Source organism: Carettochelys insculpta, chromosome 6 (assembly GCF_033958435.1).
Source record: "Carettochelys insculpta isolate YL-2023 chromosome 6, ASM3395843v1, whole genome shotgun sequence".
Classification (NCBI taxonomy): domain Eukaryota; kingdom Metazoa; phylum Chordata; order Testudines; family Carettochelyidae; genus Carettochelys; species Carettochelys insculpta.
The window spans coordinates 49,219,083-49,246,739 of NC_134142.1; the positions used below are offsets into that span (position 1 = coordinate 49,219,083).

Consider the following 27,657-nt stretch of genomic DNA (forward strand, 5'->3'; position numbering starts at 1 on the left):
CTCCCAACAGCACATATGAAAAACTTATGCCAATTACTGTTCTATACATGCATACCATTGGCACTTTCTCACAGCTGAGGATGACCTCTGTCAGAGGTTTTTCTTTCATGGGTCCTCTGGTGCCTGAAGAGTCTGATCCTTGAGGCACAGGCTCATTGGCAGACACTGCAAATGGTGTTGGAAGAAGGGGTTGGGCCACGACAGTTGTCTTTACTTTCTTTGTAGTGCTTTTGTGCAACCAGAGCATGACAGTTTTGCTCAAAAGTGTGTATTTCCTCTTGGACAAGTCTTCACCAGTTATTTCAGTCCTGGGCTGCTCTCTCTCAATGTGCAGTATCAATGCCACATCTCTTGATGTTTACCTAGAGGGTATCTTTAAAGCATTTCTTTTGGCCTCCCTGTTTCTTCTCTCCTGTGGTGAGTTGGCTGTATGTCAGTTATTTTGGTAAGCATATATCAGGTGCTACTTAATCTCAGTTTGTGATGGATAATTAGGGCCTCAACACTCAAGATGTTGGCCTCTGTGAGAGCGCTGACATTAGTGTGACAACCCTCCCAACTGATGTTGAGGGTCTTCTGAAGTCAGTGCTGGTGCTGGCATTCTCAGTTTTCAGGTGTTTTCTGCAGATTACCCAAGCCTCACAGCCATAGAGGAGAGTTGGGATTATCACAGGTGTATAAACTAGAAGTCTAGTGTGTGTTCTGATGTTGTGATTGTTGAACACCTGGTGAGCCAGTCTGCCAAGGCAAATCTTAAATCCTTGATACAGTGGAGAGGACTGCATACTCTTAAGACTAAGACTGATGCCATCTGGAGTCCTGTACTCCTGGTAGCATCACCCATGGTGGTATGGTCAAAGGTGAGGAACCAAAATGCATCTCACCCAATATAAGACTGCAATGGTAGAATGGATGGATGAAACAGGATCACTGCTCAAGGATATAAAAGTAGACTGCAATGCAGAAGAAACACCCAGTCATCTTGGAACTCCTTTATGCTGGATATAAGTGTCTCTTCTGTCAAGACCTGCATGACTGCTGGTGTGCAACAGCAGCAGCCACATTAAACTACTCGTGCACCAGCTTCTTTTATATGAAGAACTTTCTCCCCACCCCAACCTACAAAAGTTCTGCAACAATGGGAGATTGGTGACAGGGACAGGTGATTCCCAGGCATCCTTAGTCACAGACTCAGATGCAAGTGGTGACCACAACATCAGGATGCAAGACATTTTTGGCAGCAGCAGGCATCACTGAGCAGGCTTTTATAGGAAGCCCTCTGCTCACTCCATAGAGGGAAAGAGCAATAAAAGATGCCCCAAACATAGGTTATCTCACCACCCCTGACTCTATAATCGTTTCCAGAGGGACCATTCCTGATGCGGCTGAAACCCAACAATGTTTCTTGCAACTTGCAACATCTGTACCTTAATAGGTGAATCCAAAAGTGAAAGACCTGAATGCAGAACAGCAATTGTTGCCTCAAAACTTTTGAGGTACACGGTAGACATCACTACTCTCAGCAAAACAAGATGTGCAGATGAAGGACATTTATGAGAAAAAGATTGCAATGACACTTTCTTCTGGAAAGGAAAACCAGCAAGCAACAGGTGAATATATAGTGTTGGCTTTGCAATCAAAAATCTTCCAATCAACCACCTGACTGAGTTCTTTTTTGGAATCAAGCACTTCATGACCTTCCTCATCCAAATGGTCAATAAGTATTTTTGCCACTATCATCCTTCTATGCTGACCTTAATAAAATGTTGTCACCCATTCCAAAAACAAATCAAATAACGCTTTCAAGGGACCTTCATGCAAAAGTTGACAGATTCTAAATAGGGCGTAGCACCATTTTGGAAGGAAGGAGTGGGCAAATATGCATGTATAGGAACATATTTTAGATCTTTTACAATCTATCCACTACAAAAACAAACAAACAAAAACAAAACAGACAAACCAAGCAAGCTGCAAATTAGCCAAGGATATTTGCCTTGCAGTTTGTTTTCAAAGTGTACAAATATGTAATACTTCTCTAATCTGCATGTCCCTGAAAATGGCATTTTTGAGGAGGACTTTTAAAAAAAATAGAAGACTGTTGGAAACTGATGATGAATTATCATACAAAATTATCAATTTTGTACACTTTCCTAATGGCAAAATACAGCTCATTCCCTGTACAAAACTCACTCTGAACTGTCCACTTTTCACAGCTAAGAAAGCTATGCATGTTATTGATGTAGTTGAGTAGGAGAATAAGGTGGAATTCTGATACCACAGAGCTTAATTTCAGATTTGGTTACCCAACAATTAAATGCAATTGTTCAAATTTTGCAGCTTTGGCCTCATTCTCTCATGAAAACTAATGAAACTCTGTGATTGTCTAAAAATATTCTCTGGATTGTACTCCTTCTGTATTCCATTGTTGGAACCTCTGGCTTTCCCCCATTTTATTTTCATATCTTGAGTACATCCGATTTTAACTTGGATCTTCTATGATTAATTTTGTCTGTGTTACAAATATAAATGCCATGTCTCACACTGAAAGTCAAAACTCTGACAATGCCATGACATATTTCAAATTCAGTTAATAATTTTAATATATAAATGATATGATGAATAATGTACACTTGGCTTGAAATCTAGATCTGACAATATAGAATAGCACTAGTCTAATTTTCCATTACTGCTGACTGCAGGTCAGCATGACAGTGTCCACAAATATATTTAGCTCTTGCTTCCCATTCAGGCCAGTAGAAATACCCTGCTGGATCTGGGGGAAAAATGCTTTTGGCAATTCACTTACATATGCTTCTAGTTCTTTGCTGCACACATGGAACTTCTTTAGAGTGAGTACATTGTGGACAACTATGTCCTATCACCTTCAGAGCTATAGAGCAATTAGAGTAATACTTCTACGATGAAAAATAGATCCTAAAAGGCAGCTGGGCATGTGCTTACAATTTTGTTAAATATACATATGCATTGTTATTTGTTGTAGACCTGATGTTATTTAATTGTAATTTTAGAGGCAGTCATAACATATGGTACTTCAGTTTATCATTCAATTTAGCCCAGAATGTTAAAATGCATGAATGAAATCACCAACTGGATGCTGGTGGAACTGTCCATATATTAATGTAATGCCTTTTTAACCCCATTTCGTTTTGTACTAATTACTTCAGTGCTCTTCCAGAGCTATTTGTAACTTATTTAAGACTCCAGATTGGTCTCTCTCAATAAGAAAGAATAGGAATATCAGCTTTTATATGATCAGAGCATATGCTTCATTTTGCAAAAGGGACCACGGTCTTACTCTACACATCTATATTGTTAAAAAGCCTGTTATCGGACTATGCAAGTGGGTTTTTGGGGAAAAAAGAGGGAAGACTTTTATAAGATATTGAAAGCACAGAGGAATTCTCTTTCATAAAGAACAACGAAAATATAAATACTAGTTTATTTTTAAATGTTGGTAATAGTGTTCCTTTGTGACAATTCATTAGGACAAAATACATGATAGCCAATTCCAAATTCTTAGTGTACCATTTCATTTCATTTTGTTAAAATGAATTAACAGGTTTACTTGTAAAGTCTCAGAAAATGAAACCTGTACTCAAAGACTCAGTGCTCTAAATTTGGGAAAGTCAGACTGTATTTTACATTCATAACAAGGGTTGAATCCCTTTTATAAGAACACCAACCTTAATTTCAAGTACGGTTCTGTAAAACCCTCCTGAACTATAAAGTGGGTAAAGAGAGGATCTTTTTATGCTACCTATCCTTTCACTTCAGCAGAAGGCTTTTTCATAATCCAGTTCTTAATTACTATGAGAATGGTTCAATCACTAGAGAAAATAGCACCCAGGGTGAATTTGAGCCTCCTCCAACAGCCTACCCACTCTCCGGTCATCTCTGGGCCCCACTGTCTCCCCTAGTGCTTAATCCGTATGTAAAGAATTGCAGAGCTCACCCTGACACATATTAAACACTAGCTGGGGCTGCTGACCAACACCCAGCTCTGAAAGGAAAGCCATTGCCAGCAGCAGCAGCGCAGAAGTAAGGGTCGCATGGCATATGGTGTATTTCTGCCTTTACTTCTGCTGTTCAAGGCAGCCTTTGTGTCATCAGCCATATCTTGTCAGAGCACTCAGTCCTCCAGCAGCCTCTAAAGAAGAAGAGGCAACATCCCCTACTGAATATGCATCAAACATAACATCAGCATAACGTATTATAAAAGTGAAATTCAAGCTTTGGGAAGTGCAAGTACGAGTAGGAGAAGATGATGTGGTCCTTGAGAGGCACCAGAATGGTGGTCACTGGTAAAGATGGGGAAAGCAAAAATGATGAGGAATATGTTGGCCAGCACCTCAGGTTATTCCAGAAGGAATGGTGAGAGCACCCAGCATGAAAATATAGCTGTATATTCCCTACCTATCTTACACAATTGGGGCGCTTGTGACTGTGCTAAATGTATTAATAAACTGTATTTGTAAATATACAAGAGTTCTTATAGTATGAGAATTGCAACTGTGCTCATCAGAGTTCCCAAGCAAAGAATAAATTAAACACTGGGCTTGATCCTGGGGCAAAGAACGTGTTAACTCTAAAGGTGGCAACTGGAAATTCATAAGTAATCTAATATCAGGCAACAACACATACACTCTTTGTGGCAGACAGAGACAGGCAGTTCCTCAGAGTAGCTTGACCAGGAGCATTTGGCAATAAGGGAAAAGAGGGTCAAGGCTTCATCCAGAGGTGCCCCCCTTAGAACAGACTCCCTGGGCCACCACACAGCTCACTCACTCCTAAAGGACAACCCTATATACACATGGACTAAATAACCTTAGTCTTAATAACAAAAACACATTGCATTTCTATGCCACTTTTTACCTGAGGATCTCGCAAGCGCCACACACGTACATTAAGCTTCATAAATATGAGACACAACCAAGCACTGCAAAAAACTTAAAAACACAAGAACAGTCATATTAGGTCAGACCAATGGTCTATCCAGCTCAGTATCCTGTCCTCCAACAGTGGCCAGTGCCAGATGCTTCAAAGGGAATGTACAGAACAGGACAATTATGATGTGACCTATCCTTGTTCTCCAGTCCCAACTTCTGGCAGTTAAAGTTTTAAGGACACACGGAAATGGGATGGAGTCCCTGACCATCTTGGCTAAGAGCTATTAATGCACCTATCCTTCATGAACTTGTCTATTTCTTTTTGAACTCAGTTATATTTATAAGAAAGGCCACACAAGATAGGTAAACTGAGATACAGAGAAATTAAGGCCACAATGTTCCATATTCTGTGCTACATCCTAAATCCATACTTGGGAACCTAATAAATGACCTGGAATTCAGAGAAGCTGAACACACACAACTCCTATTAAAATCAGCAGAAAGCTGCTCAGTACCTATATACCTATAAAAACCGCATCTTGATTTAAATGGACATGAATATGGATTCAGTAGTCTACTTGTAGGCACCCAAATTGAAAAATCACCTAAAACTCTGTTTTCGAGAGCACTCTTCTTCCTATTTTTTTTCAGGAAAAAGGGTGCTTTTGAAAATGGAGTGTTATTCCAAAAGAACCCATCTATACTGCCATTTTTCTTTTGAAAATGTGATGATGCAAATGAAATGTGAGATATGTAAATTGGTGCTCCATTTGCATTTATAATTTCCCTTATTTTCATTCCCCTTTTGAAAGGGGACTTGTAGTTCAGACACAGCCTGAAAGTCAGGACTGGTGGCTGTAAACAAACTTTAAGGGCCCACAAGAAACTTGGCCACACCCAGGATAAGGGGTCATCCAGCTACCTAAAATCATGTTGGATTATGGAGTTTGCTTCTATTTTCTTTTGGAACAATTATTTTCAAAACATAAAAGAAAATGACTCAGGCTACTCTGCATAACTGAAAAATCAATGTTTGTTGGTCTCCTTCAGGAAAATACATGCCACTTAAGATATGACAATCTAAATATTTGCACCTAAATATAAACTGTGCTTTCATAGACAATTTCCCAATATGAGAATTGAAAGCTTTGAGATCAGCCATCCTCTTAATTATAGTTACTTAAATTAGCTTAAAATTTTTCCTTTAATTAAAGCAGACTTTTATTATTGTAACAAATTATCATTTGCATATATATACAGAAAATAAAATCATGAAAAGAAAGAGAGCAATTCCAGTAAGTCTTGAGATAATATTAAGAAAGTCTGAATACATGAAGTAGTTAGAAATATAAATATTATAAGCTACAGAAAATTCTCAAAAATTGGACCAAGCCCTTTACAGAGCATGAGATGAACAAATACCCCAGAGCAAGAGGGAACATATAGAAGAAGCAAGAGAAAAAATAAGTATTCAGTATAACAGATTTGTCACTAGAGAAGAACACTGGATCTTTCCCATAAATATACTACTTGAAATTAAAAAGCATTGCAAGAAATATTTTAAACAAGATGATGTTGCAGATTTTCATTATAAAATTCCTCACTAGTTATTTAGTGCTATGTATCATATAGGAAACGGAATCACCAATGATCTATAGACCTAAGAGCACATCAAAGAAAGCCCTACAATTAGGAAGCTAACATGAGCAAGTCAATAAAGCAAAGTATCATGCTAGCAACAAAAGGTAAAAGCACAGTTTACGATATAAAAAATAGTAGGCCCCCCAGGAATTCCACAGTCTAAAAATATTTTTATCTGAGTACTTCTCATAGCCACTCTCATATCCTCACTGCCTTCTGTGCTCTAATATAAGCAATGATTTCTTCTGAGAAATAAACCTGATAATGTGTCCACTTCAGCAACCTCTTAAATGGTCGATGTAATGAATGCGAGTTTGAATTCTTATTTGTTGTGCTGGTAAGAAATTAATTTGGTTTCTGAAGCAAATAGTGTAATCTAGATGGATGCTTTCAGTTCATGACCTGTTATTGGGATGCTATTTTTGGTTAAAACTGATTTGCAAACCACAAAAACTTGTGAATGAAATCTGTTTCATTATACAAGTGGTTTTATTTAACTCAACTTTATTTCTGAATGAAGTATTATCGTATTGTCACATCAGCTGAGCGGCTTCATGTCCAAAATAGCAAGTTTCTAAATGTTTCTGCTTACAGGTCTAAAGCAGTTTTCCATCATGGGGGTAAGCCCCTTTCAGAGTCTCAGGCCAGTGAATTGAGAGAAAGGTTAAAGCATGTACTCATAGATGTGGTTCTTCCCCCAGTATAAATGTGTTCCTATGGCTCTGGTAGATCCTGCTCCTGCACTGGTCCCTAAAACTGCAGGCCAAAAATAACAGCAAACATTCCTGTTCACAGAACCAAGCTCTGCTACAAGAGCATGAGTTGCCCTGCCCCATGGAGCTTCCTGTTAATGTCTCCACCTCAAGCAGCAGGTAACTTCACCTGTATGCACAACCGGGATCAGGAGTCAAAGTAGGATAGCACTTAAGAGAATTAGAAGGGAAAATAAAAAATAGAGGGAAAAAGGAGGAAGAGAAAAACCAGAGAAAAAGGCAGGACAAACTATGGTGGGGAGAGAGAAGTTTCCCCAGCTCTCTCTCCCTGCGGCAGCACTTGGGCTGTGACTTGGGGGCCGGGGGTGGGATGGGCGAAAGTACATCTCCCCACTGCAACAGCTCTGAGACTGGTGCCATGGCACAGGCATCCTCTCCTCGCAAGTCTAGCCCAGGCATGGATTTGGGCAAGGGCAAGCGGCACCTCTCCCCTGGCTATAACTGATTGGGAATTGGTCTGGGTTGAGGCCAGGGGGTCTGTACCCCAAGCACAGCAGGTCCCTAGCATAGGCATCTGTTCCCAGCTGTAGTTGGGGCTACATTCAGGTCTGGGGAGGGGAACCTCTCTCCCACCTATGGCAGGTGTACCAGGGCTAGGTTCCCTGAGCACTTGGATGGTGCTTAATAGGCTGCCACACAACTGCATGGCTTACTGGGAACTTAATTTTCAACAGGTTTGCATTCTGTCTGTCTATAACTTTAATGTATAGGAATGTAATGTTGGTATCTCCAGCTGATTCTCTATGCTTCTTGGTCATTATGCCAATATTCTTTTATACCTAGTATGCATGAATTTAATGAGTATTATCACAGAGCAAGACAGACCTCTTTCTTTTTTTTTTTTTTTAAACACTGAGCTCTCTCCCACACTCCAAACCACATGAGCCAACCCCCATGGCACGAATTTTGTTATTTGCACCAATACGGAGGCGATGTGTTACTCATTATCTCCATATTGGGGCACATAACAAAATTCATTCCGCACGTGTGGGAAAAATTAGAGGGAACACTTAACTCGGTAACACAGACATCAGTCTCACTGTTTACACTATTCGTACATGTCAAAAACATACAAACACGATCTAGGATAGTTCTCAACCTGGCATTAGGGTTGCCCATTTTGCTACATAGGAGGAGGGTTCTAGTTACATTGCCTAGGTGGCATCAATATCCAAATATGTAAAACACTGAGAAACACTTTTCTGGGCATGGCCCTGGAAACCTTGGCAAGGTGCTTGTCAAAAATTAGTCAGTCATTCTCTGAAACACAGCTATGAGACCAGCCTCTCTTCCTCACTGCCATTTCAGAGGATCATACATAAACTAACTGTAGGAAATGGGGTGACAGTGGATAGTATCTAATTACACAATTCTCCAACGTTGGGAAGAATGGACAATATGTTCATAAACCCCGTATATGTAGAAGGCAGCCAAAATACATAATTTGAAAGGAAAATCAGAAAAATATGAAAAATATGAATACTTTCTTGTAGAGTGATGCAGATGAGGTTAACATTGTGCTAATGTCCTACCACCATAGGAATTTTTTAGAACAGGATGCTGAGCTCATACAAGGTGCTAGAGGGACGAAACCAGACAAAACACGAAGTCCTGTGGCACCTTATAGACCAACAGATATTTTGTAGCATAAGCATTCATTGGCAAAAGGTAGACAAATATCTCTTCTCACTGCAGAACACAGAGTATGGACAGCAGATTTCCTATTCTACCAATTTGTGTCAGTCTTGACCTGAAAGACCAAATCTTATGAAAAATGCCATTCATCATGCCAATCTAGGCATTCTGGGAAGAATGTGATCAAAAGTGTACATTTTAATTATTCAAATAATTTGTATTCAATAGCACACACAAAGGTCCTGAAATGAGGGTCCAGGATCTGACATGACAGAAAATTTTAGAGCTCTTGAAGTCTGCTACCAGTATTGTGTTTGCAAGATCATGCTCATCCAACAGATAAAAAGGGTATAAATAAATCTTTTCCTCATCTATGGTTCTTTTCATTTTCTTCTCTGTATTGTGGCAGTCTTGGAGAATTAAGTGACAAGTATAAAATATCCCCTTTTATGACAACCTACTCCGTAGTATGGCCATGTGTTTCAGGCAGAGCAGGGCTACAGGCAGCAAAGACAGTCTGAGCCAGAGCATTTTCTCCACTACAGGTTGAACCTCTCTAGTCTGGCACACTTGGGACCTGACCAGTGTCCAATGAGAGAATTTGCCGGACCACAGGAGGTCAATATCATCTAGCAGTAGTACCAACACTGCCATGGCTTACTGGGCTCTTAAGATGTTTAGGGTTAAATTACAGCTAAATAACAGCATGGAACACTGAGGGCCAAGAGTGGGGGCTGTAGACAAACTTTATGTGATTGTTGGAAACTTGGCCACATCCATGATAAACTTACTAAAATTATGCTGGATTATGGATGTTGCCAGTCAAGGAAGTGCTGGATTAGAGAGATCCAACCTGTAGTACACTTTGTAGCCATTACGTACAGAGTCTGGTAGGGTTGTAGTAAAAATGCATGAACCATGTTTTTACTGCAGCTTCTACCACGGATACACTTATAAAAGCTGAACCAATGGTGGATTCTGACCACTAAGACATCTAATGTAGGTGAAACCTACAGGAAAGAGGCAAGTTCTTTTTACTCCTTTCCAAAAAAAACCAAACTGAATGCCATTGTAGGCAGATCTGAGGAGTTTGGACCCTCAGAAGAAAACCTGAAAAGGTACTGAACACCTTATGTTCAAAAGCAATTGGCAACTGAGGGCATTCAAACTTGCAGAACCTGTCCAGTTTAAAAAAAATAATAATCTTTGAGTGAGGATAAGCTTCCCCTCCCTCCAAGCCCTTGATCAGCAATGATTTAAAATGCTACATTCAAGAGGAATTTTAACACTGAACTTAACGTGAACTGAAGTTCATATACTTCTGTTTAAAAACAGATTAGAATTTCTGTCAGACCAATGCCAGTGAAAAGTTGACATTCTAATTAATACGAATAACTCTATCTTCCTGTTACAAAAATGTCCCTTACTTTAATAATTCAATCTTCTACTGCAAGAAGGCAATATGATAGTATATATTTTCTTAAAGCCCAGGAGGAACAAGACTGTAGGATCACTACTGCTTTTTCCAGGCTGTTCAAGAAATTGTTTACATAGACTGTCAGAGTACATGCTATCAAAGTAATCACAGACTTTAACTGTAGCATATTATATACTCTACTACTTCATGGTAGGATTTGGAAAAAAAACTCTTCATAAAAATGATGGATACATGCAACGTAGTCAATTCATGAGGAACACACTGGTAACAGTTTCTTTATTTCCTTAAAATAACTGAATGAAATTATTCACAAAGGTACAAGGCTTAGCTGCGATCTGTCCTTGGCACCCGTATGGAGAAGGTGAGGGGGTACAAGGTGCCTACTCGCTCTCCTGTGCAAGCTATGCACATTGATGAAACCTAAAGGAGGAGAGCAGCCACTGGGATCAGGGCCCTAACATTCATTGTCCATTTTGCTCAATTTCCTGGTCACTGGATTTTTAAAATTGCAAATTTCATGATTTCAGCTATTTAAATCTGAAATTTAACCCTGGTGTAAATTGTGCAGAGGTCTGGCCCAAAAATGTGTTTTGGGAAGGGCATCTGGCTGTTGTACGGGGAGTTGTGGTACGGTCATTCTTACTTCTGCGCTGCTGCCTACAGAGCTGAGCAGCTGGAGAGTGGCAGCTGCTGGCCAGAAGTGGAGGTATTACTTCTGGCAGAAGGCAGAGCTGCTGCCAGCAGCAGTGCAGAAGTAAGCAGAGCATGGTATGGTAAGGCACCAAGCTCTAATGTCGACACAGAAATCAGAGCATCAATACTGTAACCTCCTAAAATAACCTTATAACCCTCTTTTGGTTCAGCACCCCCCAATTTGAAAAATGCTGCTGTCCCCCAAGAAATCTATGTAGTATAAGGTAAAAATACACAACAGACCAGATTTCAGGGTGGAAACTAGATTTCATGGTCCATAACATGTTCTCAATGGCCATGAACTTAGTAGGTCCCTAACTGTCAGGTGAGCCTCTATCTGGGATTTGGGCAATTTGCAAGTAATCTGTACTATAAAGAGGACTTGTAAGGATGACTTCCACCACTGACCAAGGGGAAAATAGCAACTGAAAGTCTCAATCTTGGTTCTGCCTTACTTCTAAAACAGCACAGCTATGGCAGTCTGGCCTAGGGAAAGCCATCTTCTTGAGAGTTTAACACTGTAGAGCAGGACTGAATAAAACAAGGACTTTGAGCTCTGATCCTGCACTACGTTGTGTGTGGTCACATCCACGGCCTTGCAAAGTGCCCTAGTGAAGTCTAGGCAGCTTCATGTTAGTCTAAGGGAACCTCTGTAAAACCCACAACAGGATTACTATCTCTTTGATTCAGGGATAGGCATTGATTATATACGGGCACAGTGACTTCCACAATGCCTTAGACAATACTCTGGTAGAAATTATTAACAGTAATGTTATTGACAAATATCAGTTTATACTTGAAAGATGGAGATTAAACAGTTTTGAAGTTGTGACAGGGTAAATTCAGCTCTCTTAACTGCTTAGTTTAATGGTGGTCAGACTGTCCACTAAATTAACAAAAGTAAACAATCTACCTTACCAGGCAGGATATTGAAACTCACTGATTTCCAATGCTTTGATATAGAGAATCTTATTTACTTATTCTATTTTGTATTATCCAACTGGACCAGGTGAGAATATTCATTAGGATATCTAAAACTGTCTTGAAAATTAATTCTGCAAAATGCGCACTTTTTTAACACTTTTGATAGACAGCTCTGTCCTTTAATCAGATTTTTTCCATGAACAATGCATTTTCACTTTGTATTGTGTTAGTATCAAAGGTCTAAATCAGGAATAGGACTACATTAAACCATGTAAACAGATAGGAAGACATGGTCTCTGCCCAGAATGTTTGATAACAGTGTGAAAAATATAAGCACGAGGTTTTCAGCATCTAAAATCCCATTTCAGCTAACATAGTCACTTTTCATATTTTACTACAATTCAACTACTGCAATAGCGAGTAACAGCTGTTAGAAGTACTCAGTAAAAAAACCAATGCCTCTGAATCTATAAGTCCTGCCTGTAAAATATTCAGAATGTATTTCCCCAAGTGCTTTCTACTTCCACCCAATAGTTTGTTATTTTGCACAAGAGCAAGAATAGTGACAGCTGCATGACAGAAAATTAACATTAGCTAAAATGATTGAAAAAATAATTTCAAATATTTTATTTAAAACATTCTGTAATGATTAAATTGTGAGATAGAAAAAATTATTAATATTGGCCGGTAGAAAGGTTATTTTACTTTTACCTGTTATTATTTCCCTTTTCTTTCCAACACAAGATCATGTCTGAATTACAATATAATTCTTTCTAATTCAATTTTCAAAGAGATTTTTGCAACACAATGGTTGGTAAGGAATTCAGGAAATTTTGTTTTCTATTAGAAGGTGAATTTGTTGGAATTTTGAATAATACAATTTGCACCATTGTAAATATGATATTAAAATATTGGTGGGGACTAGTAATTAGAAAAAAATCTACTAACAAAGCACAGCAGAACACTTCAATTACTGATACCAATCACAATATAATCTTGTCCTACCAAGTGTGTCTCAAGGTACAGTTTAAGGCTGTCTGTCTCTGCTTTAGGAGGCGTCCAATTCTCCGTCGTTTCCATGGCTTCATTTAACCAGTGAATGAATTCATCCAGCTTGCTTACAAACCCCTTACCAGATAAGAAAAAAGAAAGAACAAGAAAAGCATATTTGTTAGTACAATAACAATCCGGAAAAGGCACGCTATTTTTGTAAAAACCAGCACAGCATGGCAAGTGAAATCTTATCCTCAACACCCGTGAAATGAATGATAAACATTTGTCAATGATCTTCTGATAAAGGAGCAGCAAGACTGTGTTGAGTGTGTTTTAGGCTCATCTAACGTAGTCCCTGAGTTTTGGGACAGGGCAGTGTAACAGATTCATTAGATTGTGGTGACATGGAGAAACAATGGGTTTTTAAAAATGAGAGGGATTTACATGAGTGGCTAGCTGTGAGGGCTGGGTTTTGATAAAAGATGAGTTGGAAGCCCCTATTTAGGGAAACAGATGTGGCAGCTGCATCCCTTCTAGTGATATAGAAGGCAGAATTTGCAGCATTTAATGTAGTAACTGCTGGTCTTTTATCAAATGATGCCCCGGATATTACATGACTGGTTGTGGCTGCAGTTTAGGCCAGTGGGCTGGACAGAGCATCTGCCAGTCTGCCAGCAGCAAACTGTTTACCTGAAAGTCTGTGGGTACCGTGGCTTGCGGCGCCCATTGGCTGTGGTTTGCCATTCCCAGCTAATGGAAGTTGTGTGAAGCGATGCAGACCAGACCACTGCTACCCACAGCTCCCATGGGCTGGGATCAGTGAATCGTGGCAAATGGGAGCTGTGAGTGGCTGTACCTGCAGACACTCAGGTAAATAAAGCATCTGGAGGCCTGCCAAGGATAAGCCCTGGTGAGCCGCATCTGTCACATGGGCTGCTTATTGCCCACCTCTACCATAGCCCCATTCTGAGTACAGATAATTCCATCATAGTCTTCCTTTCAGCATGACTCAAGGGAAGGTTGAGAAGGTAGTGGGGCCAGATGCTTACACTGACTTAAAGTGAATCTTACAAGCATGTTCATCTAATATGATCATCCCAGAATTGCTTAAGCTAATGCTATTACTAGTTTATTAGTTTTATTTTTTATTTATTCATAGGATAATTTAAGGTACTCAACACACAGGTATCTGAATAACTCCCATAAATTAATTAAGTGATGCCCTCAGCAGCTCTTTGAAGTAACCAAAGTATCATCCTCATTTTTTCCCTTTTGCACAAATAACTCAGTATTCATTGGAGCATGGGTACTGGAACCAGGGTCTGCCTCCTCCCATGTGAACGCCTGCATTCAAATGCCTATTCCCAATGAATGCCTGAACCACGTGGGTAAAGTTTATAAGGGAGAGGCACTCCTCTAGCCCTTTAAAACTAATGGAAAAATGTTTCTGGTCAAATGAAACAATTACTTCAGTCCCGCTCAGGTTTTATTTGCCAAAAGTTGTGAATTCTAACCAAAAAAAGAAAAACAAAACCCTCACCACCCTCAGAACGACCACCAAACAAGGTTCTATTCTCTGGGCCTCTGAGGAAGAATATTGCAAACCACAATCAATTGCTCATCACATTTTAATGATAAAATCTCAGAGACAAGGTGATTCGATACACACACACACACACAGACATAGACAAACACAGACAGACACAGAATAAAGGTGCTCTCATGTACAGGTTTAATGTATTTTACTAATGAAGCGAACTATTACATCCTCCACAGCAAAGTATGATGTTTGAGCTGAATTTTTCACAAAATATTTCAAGCATATCAAACTGATACTCACTCAGACAAAAGACAGCTATCAGTAATGACTATGCTTGTTCCTCAGAATTTTTGAATGCTCAGTATTTTATTTGGGAACCCTCCAGTACCAGACTTTTAGATGTCAAATACATTTTCTCTCCGCTACGAAATGTGCCACATCTAATATGCTTGTATTTACCACATGGCAGGAGATGACCCAGAACAAGTACATGACCTGAATCATTTTGTATTGTGGGGTAGGGAATGTTTAAAGGGTGCTTCAGGCCTGAATAAATATATAGCCAGTATCATTCAGAGCTGTGAGGAGCCAGAATCTTTTTGTTTAAAACTAACATAAATATTCAAACAACAGTTTCATTATGGATATTAAAATCCCTACTAAAAATAAATGAGGGGGGGCACTGAGGAGAGCAGTAAAGGAAAAAAGAGTCATGATGACAGAGTGTGGAGATCTAAGCCAGGCTATGTCCCTGTCACAGAGAAATATTTTCTTCTACAAAACACAAATCACAATAATCCTACTATTTTTCAAACGATGGCTATAAAATTTTATTGAAACCATTCAAAGAACACATCTGTAGAAACTGAAAATAATTTAAAAAACTAAAAGCCTGACACTGAAAATGACTGTCAGAGGATAGATAACATTGTCCAGCTCCTGAACCTCCGTGTCTGGGTAAACACCACCATCTGGAGGCCTAATGGAGCATCGTCAGTCCTATGCAATCCTAAGAAGGGAGCCAAATGCTGAATTCTAAGCATCTAAATTGGATTTCCAAATCTTACATCTGAGCATTCAAATACAGGCTTATTTTATGTGAACAAGAGCTGAAGAGCATCAAAACGCAGATTCGGATATCCCACAACTAAATTAAGACCATACATTTACAGAGATTGTCATCTGAGTCACATGAGTAAACGAAAAGGAAAACCCCAAAAGTTAAATACTTTACAACAGAAATGAAGACAATGCAGGCAAGCCTAGATGAGACAGAAGCTTTATTCTTCGTATTTTCCACATTTATCACCAATTACATCTGAGTACCAGAATCCCTGTTGTCATAAACTCATGAGGAAAACATTTTTCAAACATTTTTCACAGGGGTGCCTATGGCTCCAACTTATTTATTTTAATTGCCTGATGCTTGTGGGCAAAGAGACACCTTTATCATCCCAGTGCCAGCCTCATGACTCATGTCTGCCTGGAAGGCAGCTCCAGTGGAAATTGAAACCTATGCAAATACAGTCTATTGGATCAGGTCTGGTACTAAAGATGAGACTACATCCCTGTTCTTGAAGCTGAGCTTCTACTTCTCTTCAGAGAGATGAGATGGGCGAGGAAATATCTTTTATTAGACCACTGTCTGTTGGTGAGAGAGACAAGCCTTTGAGATTACACAGAGCTCTCTTTCTCAGATCTTTTCTTTGGCATTATTCCAAGACCTGGCTATAGATCAGCTTTAAAATCAAAGTCAGTATTTTCAAACAATATCCTTCTGCTTTATCAGTTTAAGTGGTGATGCACATATTGGGTTCTTGCCTGTTCCTTCAGATAAGCAATAGATATTGCGACCTTAGGGGTAGTGTGTGCTTTTAAACATAGCTTTGAGCAATGGGTGATGCATAAACTTAGCACCAGATCAGGAGCTACCCTGTGAGACGCTACAAGTCACAACCTAGATGAAGATATTATTACCACTCCACTGAATAGCAAGGAGAAATAAAACGTCCTATTTAGACAGACAGATACCTAATGAATCAAAGATGTACAAAGAGAGACGAAAGGGGGGCTCTCCATGTAATTTGTTTTATTTCTTAAAAATACATATCTATATTAAGAAATGTTTCAGACAAAAGTAACTCTAGGAAGTTGTAATATGGAGAAATATTTGCCTTGATTAAAAAAAGTACTCTGCAACAGTAGAAAAAAATGTCATGTTACCCTGTTATAAAATAAAATATAGGACTAATTACCCATTGCAAAATAACAGAATTTAGCCTGCAATCATGAACTCAGATTCAGGACTGATCAATTACAGGGAAGCAAAATATATACAATACTATTCTTCCACAGCTTTTCTTAATTTCATACATCTAACAGAAAAGGCTGTACATTCCTAATAATAATTTTTACTGCTCTTTCACTTTCGTATTTGTGGTTTACTTTTTCCTTTGCACCTCAGCTGGTATAAATGAACTTCAGTTGCTTCAGCAGAGCAAGGCTGACCTGTAACAGCAACATGGCTAAGCCAGACACTATGGCTACATTTAGATGTCTGAGAATTGTTGGCAAAAGATATGCTAATTGCACAATGCATCTGTACATCTTCTGCCAACAAGTTCTGTCAGGAGAGTCCTTCCCAACATTAGCCTGTCCACATGGGGCCAAATGTCAGGAAAGCCCCCTCTGTTGACACATCCTTTCTTCCTATTGGAATGAAGAAGACCAGGATGTCAGCAGAAGGCTGCCATCTAGACATAGCCTATGATGCTTAAAACTATACTATCACAGTATCACAGTGTTTTGGAATCTGAAAATCCAAAAGTTACTTGCATTATAGCAAAAATAAATGAATAAATAAATAAAAGCTACACACCAAGAACTCCCCGGAAGAGAGAACATGATTAATTTGCATTTAGCGTGCACATTGAATGACTATGGATTGCATCATATACACTTAACAGTCTCAGAGGGCTAGATGTGTTAATCTGTAGCTTCAAAAAACAAGCAGTCCTGCACCACCTTAAAGACTAACAAATTTAACTATTAGGTAATGAGCTTTCATGGGCAAGACCCACTTCTACACTTAACCGATACTTTTGCATACAACTTTTAAAAAGACACATAATCTTTTTGGAGTGAGTAGAACCACAGTTTGAAAAAAGGTGGTTCCAAACAGGTCCAGACTTTTAAGGACAAGTGTTGTACCAGTTTTACTGAGACAGAGAACCTGCTCTTTACTCCACGTATCTCAGCACAGGAGTACAAAAAAGCAGTGCTAGTGAAATCACTACACTAGATCTCCCCCTCCACCACTTTATTTCTGAGCCCATAAAGGAAGTTTTGTTCTTAAAAGAATTGGTTATTAGGCTGTTTCACAAAAAAAAAATGTTCAATTTTGTTGCAGAGAGAGAATGTAGTAAAGTTTGCTCCCAATTTACAAAAAGACTGAGCTCACAAAGGGGCTGCATACTGGGATGAGCTGGCTCTAAGGGCACTTCTATCACAGAATGGCATTAAGAAACCCCTTTGTCTAACCACAAAAAGACTTGTATATTAGTCTCAGGAGGGACGCAGTCCTGCCCACTGGACTTTATTTTCAAAAGGATAAAAGTGCACTTTCTTCATAAGAAAAGGTAAGTCAAAGGAATCCAGGTACTCAGGAGGATGAGCCTGTACAAACAGCTACAGTGAGTTTAATTGGAGCTGGATGCAAAGGCAACAATGACAGCATCAGCAGTACAGATTATAGAAATCCTGAAGGAGCCAGATGACACAAAGGAAAAAAATTCCTCTGTTGGGTCCTTCTGACTTTGTGATGACCAATGAGTCCCTTAACCTCAGAGGAGCATAGAACTGACTGAGTATAACATCAACAGAATTCTATTATTTTCATAACAATCATACTTAAATCAGAATACGATGACTCTAGACAACTAGGAATTTAATGAACCCAAGCTAAAATGAATGCACTGAGTGATTAAAATATTTACTTTCCTACTTCGCACTTGTGATTCAGAGCACAGTGTATGTAACACCCAGGAATATGTTACTTTTTAAAAGGCAACTTTCAGAAGTTGTTAGAAAACATCATGATTACAGGGTATGCTGAGCCAAGAAGAGTTGGATCTAAGACCCTAATGCTTTTCATATGGGCCTTGTATACAGTAGAATATTGCTCTTAATATCTCCCCCTGTTGCACAACTAGCAAACATGAAAGCATTAGCCCAGAAAGGCATAGGCAGCTACTCTGAAGAGTCTTCCAGGACAGTGGTTAAACTCTAGCAACTTGTCCAGTTTAGTTTACCATTTGCTACCAACAATGGGACTGCACTGGTGGCAGTATTAGTCATAAACTGCCGGCACAGACTATGTATTGCATGCATTCATTGTGACATCACCATGGCTTGTACATCCCTGATCCAACACCCTGATCAGTCCTGAACCAGGGAATTTGCCACACCCAAGGAAGGTCCATGCTGATCCATCTGCTGCTGCTGGCTGCAGCGGCCATTCCAGCGGCATCAGATGGACTCGCATTAACTGAGCAGGAGTCGGGCACTCACAGGAAAAGGCAGATTTGTTGCAGAGCCCCAAGACCAGGAATCAGCAGGGGAGCACACCCAACCCTGCAGCCATTGGGCTGCACTTCCTGCCCTCCTTACCAGCCACCAAGCGGATCAACTGTCTCTGCTTTGGCTGAGATTCTCCTTCTATCCTATGGCCTATGATAATTATTTTCCAGAGTCAACAATACAGATGTCTTCAGCATGCACATGATTGACAGTCTGTGTTTTAGGGAGGTCTATAAGGGGGCAAGTCTATTACCATAAGGTGGTACCCAGCATCTGTATGAAACAGTTAAAGAGTGGGAATGGACTGTCTAAGGAGGAATGGGTTACCTACAGAAGAGGCAGTGGAATCTCCATCATTAGAAGTCTTCAAGGCCCAATTAAGCAAAGCCCTGGCTGGAATGATTTAGCTAGAGGTGGTTCTGCTGTGAACAAGGGGTTAGACTACATGGCTTCCTGAGGTCTCACCCAAGCCTGGTCTTCTGTGCTTCTAAGATAAACCTCAAAAATTGGAGCTCAAGTCCTCGTCACAAAACGTGAAAAACAAAAACAAAACACAGCCTGAATTAGTTGTCCTCCAATGGGGTCCTCTCTGGGCTAGGGTCATAAACCTGACTGCTGGGCTCAGCTCTCCAAGTGCTGCACCTCCATGTCTTGGGAATCTCAACAACCAAGAGGGACATCTTCCTTCATTTGGCTACAGAGCACAAAGCACGCTTAATCCTACTTCAGGAAACACCCCCTAAAATTGACACTCAATTGTCAATTCCTGTCTTAGCTGTTCTGCCTCACCTCCATCGTGGACAACACAGGATACAGCCAGTCCTAAATTCCACAGAAGTATTTAAACCAATATAATCCTTGTTTAATTAAGAATAAGAAAAACTTGTGTAAAATGTTACTCATGTAAACATAGGTATATGTGATGGGTAGGACAGACAGCAGAGCAGAACCTGATCCTGCATTAAGGATCACACTTCTGCCAAATTACGCTTGACTCCTAGCAGAAATAAGGTCAAGGAGAAGACAGTATAGCTGCATACTGTTCAACTTGTTTCCTCAGGTATGCTTATTCTCCATACACCTCATTCCTTCGTTCCCCTGAGCGCTTGAGAATAAAGCAACAATTGCTTAAGAGGCTGGAGACTGGCTTCAGCTCAATGTAGAAGTCTATGCCAGTGACATTTACCTGAACCTATGTGAGGTCTCTACTTACACTCGTACTGCAGCACAACAACTTGGCAAAATAAAGGTCAAAATAGGGAGACTTGCAGCAGAGGCAGAGAGATAATGGGACAAGTGCACGGGGGGTATGAAATTACAGTCCAGTCCAGTCCAGTCTTTCCCTCCCGGTGGCTTCCAAGAGATAAATGTTGGGGTGTTGCAGTCACTCCATCCCAATTAAGCCTCTGCTGGACTCTAGAGAGAGCTGTGAGTGTTTAGCACCCTGGAAAATTAGTCCCAATCTGACTGAAAAAACAGTCCAGAGAGCAAATAGGTTCCTCATTTTTTTAAATGGACACCTTGTTTATTTTGGGGCATTATTTTTCTCACATTTTCTCAATTCAGATGAGGGGAAGATTACTATTTGGATTTTAGCTATCAGCTCCTGCTGCTCAAATTGTTTTTCTACATGGAATTGCGACCCTTTAGGTAGAACAACTTTAAACAGAGATTGTCAAGCTTTAATGCACTGTGACCCCTTTCTGACAACAAAAATTACTATGCCACCCTAGGAAAGGAGGCTGAAGTCTGAGCCCCAATGCCCCAGGAAGGGATGGACAAATCTGAAGCCAAAGGGCTTAGCCTCAGGCAGTGTGCCTGTAAGATGAAGGCTGCCAATCAATAATACTGAAGCCCTCTAGCTTTGGTTTCAGCCCTGGCAATGGGGCTCAAGCGCCAGCAAATCTAAGCCAGCCCTGGTGACCCCATTAAAATGTGGTTGTAACATACTTTGTGGCCCTGAGCCACAATTTGAGAACTGCTGGGTTACCATAATGTTTTGCACCTATATAACACCCTTCAAGGATTTCAAAACCACTTTTAAAACACCTGCCTGCTAAGTTTCACATTAGATCCAAATTCTGGATCACTTGCAGCAGGGAAGGAGTGCTTTTCATGTCATTTCCCCCATTGACCTGTTCGTTCTGCATTTCCGCTTGTGCTCTTTCCTGTTTATGAGGCGTAGTGGGACGATGGCCATGAGAAGATGATACACTCATCCCTCACTATACGAGCACAATTGGTTCTTAACTTTTTGCTCGTAGGCAAAAACTCATAAGGAGGACACTAAATTTTTACTAAAATGCATGTAAAAGTCTCTGATTGGTTCCAAGTGCTCAGAGTGGCAGCAGGTGACGCCAATAAGGGGTAAAGAGGCATGGCAAAGGGGAGGAATCAGTGAAAGAAGGACAAAGGAAACAGGAATAGGTGGGTCATTTTTTTCCAGTTAAATAAAATCTAGACTCAAATTCAGAATGTAAAGAAAGGTAAGATGAGACAAGAGGATTGTGGTAAGAGCCAGACACAGTGAATGATCTCTCATGTATCATTGTGAACGCCACAATTAAAGATATCTCCATTCAGATATTGGAGAAGAAGAAAAGAGGTCAGTTTTGCAGACTTAAGTGGCTGTATAGTACAGATAAGGATCTAAACTCTTGGATGCTAATCCTAACCAAACCTGAACTTTTTAACCCTTTTGAACTTCATCCTAGCATCACATTTTTGTTTGTCATATTCATGTGAGAATGTGCTGTTTCAGAAAGAGATTATAACCAGGTATGTCCCCTGGTGCCTTTGGTTATCTTGAAAATAATTTTTCATACTGTTGTATCACTTTCTTTCCATTCTGTTTTTCCTCACAGTGTATCTGATAGGTTTAAGCAGCTGCCAGGTAATAGTAATATGTGCCCAAAATGCTGTACCAGTATGGGATGGGATAATTTTAAATCCCTGTTGTGCAACACCTTTTTGTGGCAAATAAATCATAACACCACATACCCATACCTAAGTCTTTTCTAGTTCTTATACTTGTATGCACCTGTGTCAGCCAAAGAAAAACTGGACTCTACTGATGATCTAAAAGAGAAGAAATGTAAATATTTCTAGGTTACACAATCTTGTCTCACTCAGCTGTCAGTCCTGGGCCCCAGTCTTGCTATCAGCTACCACCATGCAAACAGGGCTACAGAGTGAAATAACAGTCTATGCAGATTCATGAGACTAGTTTGTAACACCCACTTTTTACACATTACTAAACTTTTTTTTTCCTTCTATGGGCAATTTTACAGAAGAGTGAGCCTTAGTAGAAATTATGGCAGCTTTTTCAGCACCAATAGTTCAGGCATATGAAAACATTTTATTTAGAGAACTCTTACATGGATTTGGTAATCCCTGAACCCTGCACAAATGCCGAGTCCACAGATTTGAATAATCCCCCTTTTCCCTAACAGTTAAAGTATGGATCCTGATCCAAAACTCTGTGGCTCAGGCCCATCCCTGATGAGTATTTTTTCATTTTTAATAAAGCAAATTGATTTTTTCTTAAAATGATGCCAATATAAACACTGATGTTGAAGCTATTCATGCTATTACAAGGATACTTGGAGATATTAAATCTTTCCCGTATAATAATTATTTTAAGTGTTGTGTTGGCAACTTGCCTTTTTCAGATTCTTTCATGGGTAATTTATATATTGGTTATTAGCCTAAGAGCACCCAAAGATTAGCTAATCTTCATTTGCCAATTTCCCATATTATATGTACTGTACTTGTATATTTGGGTCTGTTCTATGCCCAGAAAATAAATAGTGCTTTGTTACTATCATTCCTGGTCACATATTGCCTGCGTGTCTGGGCTTTGTGTAGGGGTAGAACTGCCTCTGCACAGCTGCCGGTCCTACATATGGTCAGCTGCTGCCCCATATACCCTCTTGTGCAAGGTTTTCGCACCAATGCACAGAAGTAAGTGGGGGTCCTATATCTCCTCTGCCAATCTGCTCCTAACAATCCCCATACACACAAGCATAATAGGAATTGGACTGGAACACACACACACACACACACACACACACCACTGTTTGTAGAGGATAATGGCTCTGCCCTTCTCCACCTGGCTGCTCCATTTACTTTTCTTCTTCCTTTCCCTTTATGCCATTTTGTCAGGTGAGGGTAATGGTGACAGTGTAGGGAGGGACAGACTTCCCTTTTCCTTTTCAATAGGTCCCAGCTCCTGCTGGGGAATTCCCAGGCATTTCCAGGCCAGCCAGTACACACAATCCCTTCAGCCTGTCCTGGGTTGACCTCAGCTGGTCCTTGCCCACAGTTCTCCTAATAGCTGAGCCTCTCACCCAGTATCTGAGAGCAAGCCTGTCTACTCTGCAGAGAACCCTCAATTCTGCTGCTTGACCAAAAGGATAAGATTGTGGGTACATTACCCTAAGTTCATGACCATATGTGATGATGGGGACACAGACTGGCCTGTAAACTGAGCGCTCCATTCAAGAATTCATCTCCTGCTTCATCACTAATTGGTACAATGTCCACATCACTGCTTCCGCTGTACCAATCAATCAATCTCATTCTCTGTCTTACCATCACTCTTAAACAAACTCCCTAAATACTTGACTTCCACCATGACCAGCTACTCCCCATTCATCTAGAGCGAGCAGCCTACTTTCTTCTGGGAAAGGATCATGGCCTCTGATTTGTAGATGCTGATTCTCAGTGCAGTTGCCGCACACCAGACAGAAAAGCATTCCAGCGCATATTGGAGCTTGCAGTCTGAAGGAGCAAGAACATCATCATCTGCAAACAACAGATGACTCCCTGAACCAGATGCACACTGCAGCTTGGCTGTGCGTTGATAACCTGATCAAGAAAATCACTAACAGGAGTAGAGAGTCCACCACTCACCTTAAACTAATCCAACTTACTGCTGAGAGTACATGCTCCTCTCACTTATTGGCACTTCATGCTCTCAAAACACTTTCCAAAACACATTGTGGGGAATGCAGTCATATGCCTTCTGCAGTCTACAAAACAAAGGTAACAAACTCCCAGTACCCTTCTAATTTTTGAGTGACAGCAATGCACTGGGACCTTTGTTCATTGATTTGGACGGAATCCATGTTGTTCCTCCTAAATCTGAGATTCAGAATAGGCTTTCCCTATTGTTATCGATAAATTGTTTGCAGTGGATTGAGTCTACTTTTACAATATATTTCACAAAATCTATAGAAGTGCACGTTCTTGTTTTGTAAACTTAAGAAGAGCAGCACAGTTATGCTCTTGCTTATTAATTCTGAAAATATATTTCAACATTAATTTTGCTGGAATAGAAATTGCACACAATGTGTATTACTGGTATAAGATTCATTTAAATTTTCTTTTCATTAGCAAGTACAGGATTCTGGTTTACAATATATTTTATTATTACTTCTAAAACAATTTGGTATACCTTAATGTATTTTGCTCATTTAAACAAGAATGCATACTAAAAATCTATCAGCTGCAATTGTGAGACATGGCCTCACGAGGGTGCTACATCACCATGTCAAAAAGGATTTTGAAATGCAGCAGAAAAGGTGGGAGGGGGGAAAAAAACTGCACCAAATTAGAATGGAATGTTTCCTTCCAGATAATTAGTGAATATATTGACCTTCTACTACATCCTTGACATGAATTATATGATGACCATGCATCACAAAATAAATTAGTACTCTGAATCCAGCCTTTCCTACTGAAATAGGGCTAATTGGTTAATAAAGGTTAAGTTTGTCATCTCATAACCGGAATTTAAAAGATCTGACCCATGAACTTGTTTTTCAAGTAAGTTTTCTGTGTTTAAAACCAGAATAGGAAGGCTAGTGACAGAGGGATCTCTTCAATTCATTCATTACTACACTATAGTCCCCAGTCTGGGTGGGTTGTTTGAACATAAAACATATTACAAGTTTCTGGAGATGTGAACACAGATATATCAAAATCAGATGTAATGGTCACATTAAGAACTTTGCAGTAGAGTGGCAAGATTTTCATGCTACCATGCATTGCAGCCCAAGAGATAGGCCTCAAAATTGGTTGGATTAAGACAACACCTTGTATTACAAAACCTTATGTAATGCTGACAGACCTGGGTTGCCGGCCCCAGGAACAGAACCTCAAAGCACAGGGTCAAAAGCCCTGCACTCTACCATGTGAGCTAAAGGCCAGCTGGCTCTCAGCCAATGCTGGAGAGTAGAGACTTCACTCACCCCAGATGAGGTCTCACTGCCTCTAAGTACTATATGTTTCCCTGGGCTGAGAAAGCACATCCTGAGCTTCTGAGACCTTGCAGTAGTTTTTCCCAGCTACTGCACCAGTTGTAATGCTGACAGACCTGGATTGCTAGCCCCAGGAATAGAACCTGTGAGCAGAGCGTCTAAGGCACTGCACTCTACCACATAAGCTAACGGCTGGCTGGTGCTCGACTGAGGCTGTAGAGCACAAACTTCATGCACCCCAGATGAGGCCTCAGTGCCTCTGGATACTACACTTAAATAAAAAAAGAAAGCAGTAAAAGAGTTTCTAGCCCTTTGGTTGAAGAGATAGCTTTTCGGTAAGTCTTCAGAGAGCCTAGAACAGTACATCCTGGCAGAGAACTGACCCTATTCAACTTTACTGGGGGGGTGTCTAATGCCAACAATTTAAATGACAGCAAAGTTAAATGTTTCTCTGCTGGTCAAGTCTGCTGGGAAATAAGGGGTGCAGATAAGCTACAGCCCCATGCATGAGACCAAAGAGGACTGAAAATATTTTGAAGAGGTATGTATCTCAAATTCGTGGGGGGCTGGTTTTGAGGCAGGAAGGGTGTGGAGAATGCTGCTACTTACACCCCTATTTATCCTCTGCCTCTGGGGGGACTGTATATTAATTAGTGCTGATTTGAGGGAGCAACTGATTTTATTGCTGGGAGAAGCAGCAAAGGTCTTGGGGAGAGAGATCCGGAGAAAAGGAATCACAGGGGCTGAATAGCGAGAAGGCTTAGGCTGTGGCTCGTGTGTTTCCATTTTGGAATTTACTAGCTTTTTGTTGATAAAATTAGAGATCAGAAGGGGTGACCTTCTGACCCCAGCAAGTGAGCAGTTTGTGTTTGGACTTGGATGAATATTCTACCAACTTAAATCCAGCAAAACACAACTGAAGTTTCCCAGAGCTCTATTTTGTATGTTTAAACTTTTGTCTAGACTAGGATTTGAAAGGTGTGTTCTTAGAAGATGATACATTCTAATTCACACATTCTAGAAGAGTAGTGTAACCAAAGCAGTGTGTAATTTAATGTGCTTAACTGGGTGAGTTAACACCTAGGCTTCTCTGTTGACTTGTCAAGTTTAGCATTACACCTTTACAGCATTTTGGAACATGCTGGCCAACAGCTTCCACGTACAGACCTTTAAATCTTAGCCTAGACAAGCTTAACCCTTGCCTCACAAATCAATCTGTTTTCATGCTCACAGAGAAGCTGTATGACTACACTGTCAGCAAAATCCAAGTTTCTGTTTCTCTCCAGCCTAGCACAATACAAGAGACCTTAGCAGCAGCCATAACGCTTCTCATCACAAGAAAGGATGATAAGAGGGTGACCACATTTTCCTAGTCCAAATACAGGATGCCCTTGGGGGCAGCTCCCTGACTGTCCCATGCCTCCAGGAACTGGGAACAGGGCTTCCACCCTGCAGGGTACCTCGTGGGCTATTCCATCCCTTGGGGGCACTGGGAATGGGGCTACTGCCCTGCAGGGAACCTCCCCAGCTGCCCCACACCTGGCGGAGCTGGGAACAGGGCAGCAGCTCCATCAGTGCTCCACCCAGCTCCCTCAGAGGCATGGGGAACTGGATGCTAGTACTCCACCCAGCTCCCACAAGGTGTGGGGAGCTGGGAACGATGCAGCAGCCACGCTGGTGCTCCTCTTGGCTTCCCTGAGCTGTGAGAAAATGGGAACCATAAGGCAGCCATGCCAGTGTGGCTCCTGGCTTCCCTGACGCATGGATAGCTAGGAACCACATGGCAACCCAGCCAGTGTGGCTCCCCTACCGGGAAGCCAGGAACTAGGTGGCAACGATGTCAGTACTCCTCCCACCTCTCTCAAGGTATGGGGAGGTGGGAACCAGGTGGCAGCTGCACCCCAATGGCAGGGCCCCCTGCTGGATCCCTCTCCCACCTGTCTGGAGAGCACGTGAGTTTGTACTCTCTGGCCAGCAGCTGCGCCAGTGCTCTTGGGAGGGAAAAGGTCAGCTCAGCTGGGGGCCTGAACATGGGGCAATTAAACCCTTTGTTAAAATTAATCAGGTCGCCTTCCTGACACCCAAAATACAGGGCTATCCTGGCCAAAATGGGCCAGGTGGTCACCCTAGATGATAAGCAATCTTAAAATATTCAGTGTCTCTGTTCTACATCCTGACATGGCATAGAAACTCATCATACAAAATTTATATCAAATTAACAATCTTTGCTAGAATTCTAGAGTGTCTCAAGACCTTCAGAAAGGCTTCTCTG

At 40.7% G+C, this 27,657-nt stretch overlaps 1 protein-coding gene across 1 annotated transcript in view; it reads right to left on the reverse strand.

The window, feature by feature from the left end:
- AKAP6 (A-kinase anchoring protein 6) overlaps window positions 1–27,657 on the reverse strand; it is a 260,386-nt gene that overhangs the window by 207,572 nt on the left and 25,157 nt on the right. The window contains exon 4 of the mRNA XM_074997551.1: window positions 13,017–13,139. Within this exon, the coding sequence (XP_074853652.1) occupies window positions 13,017–13,139 (123 nt within the window). The remainder of the gene's footprint in view (window positions 1–13,016; window positions 13,140–27,657) is intronic.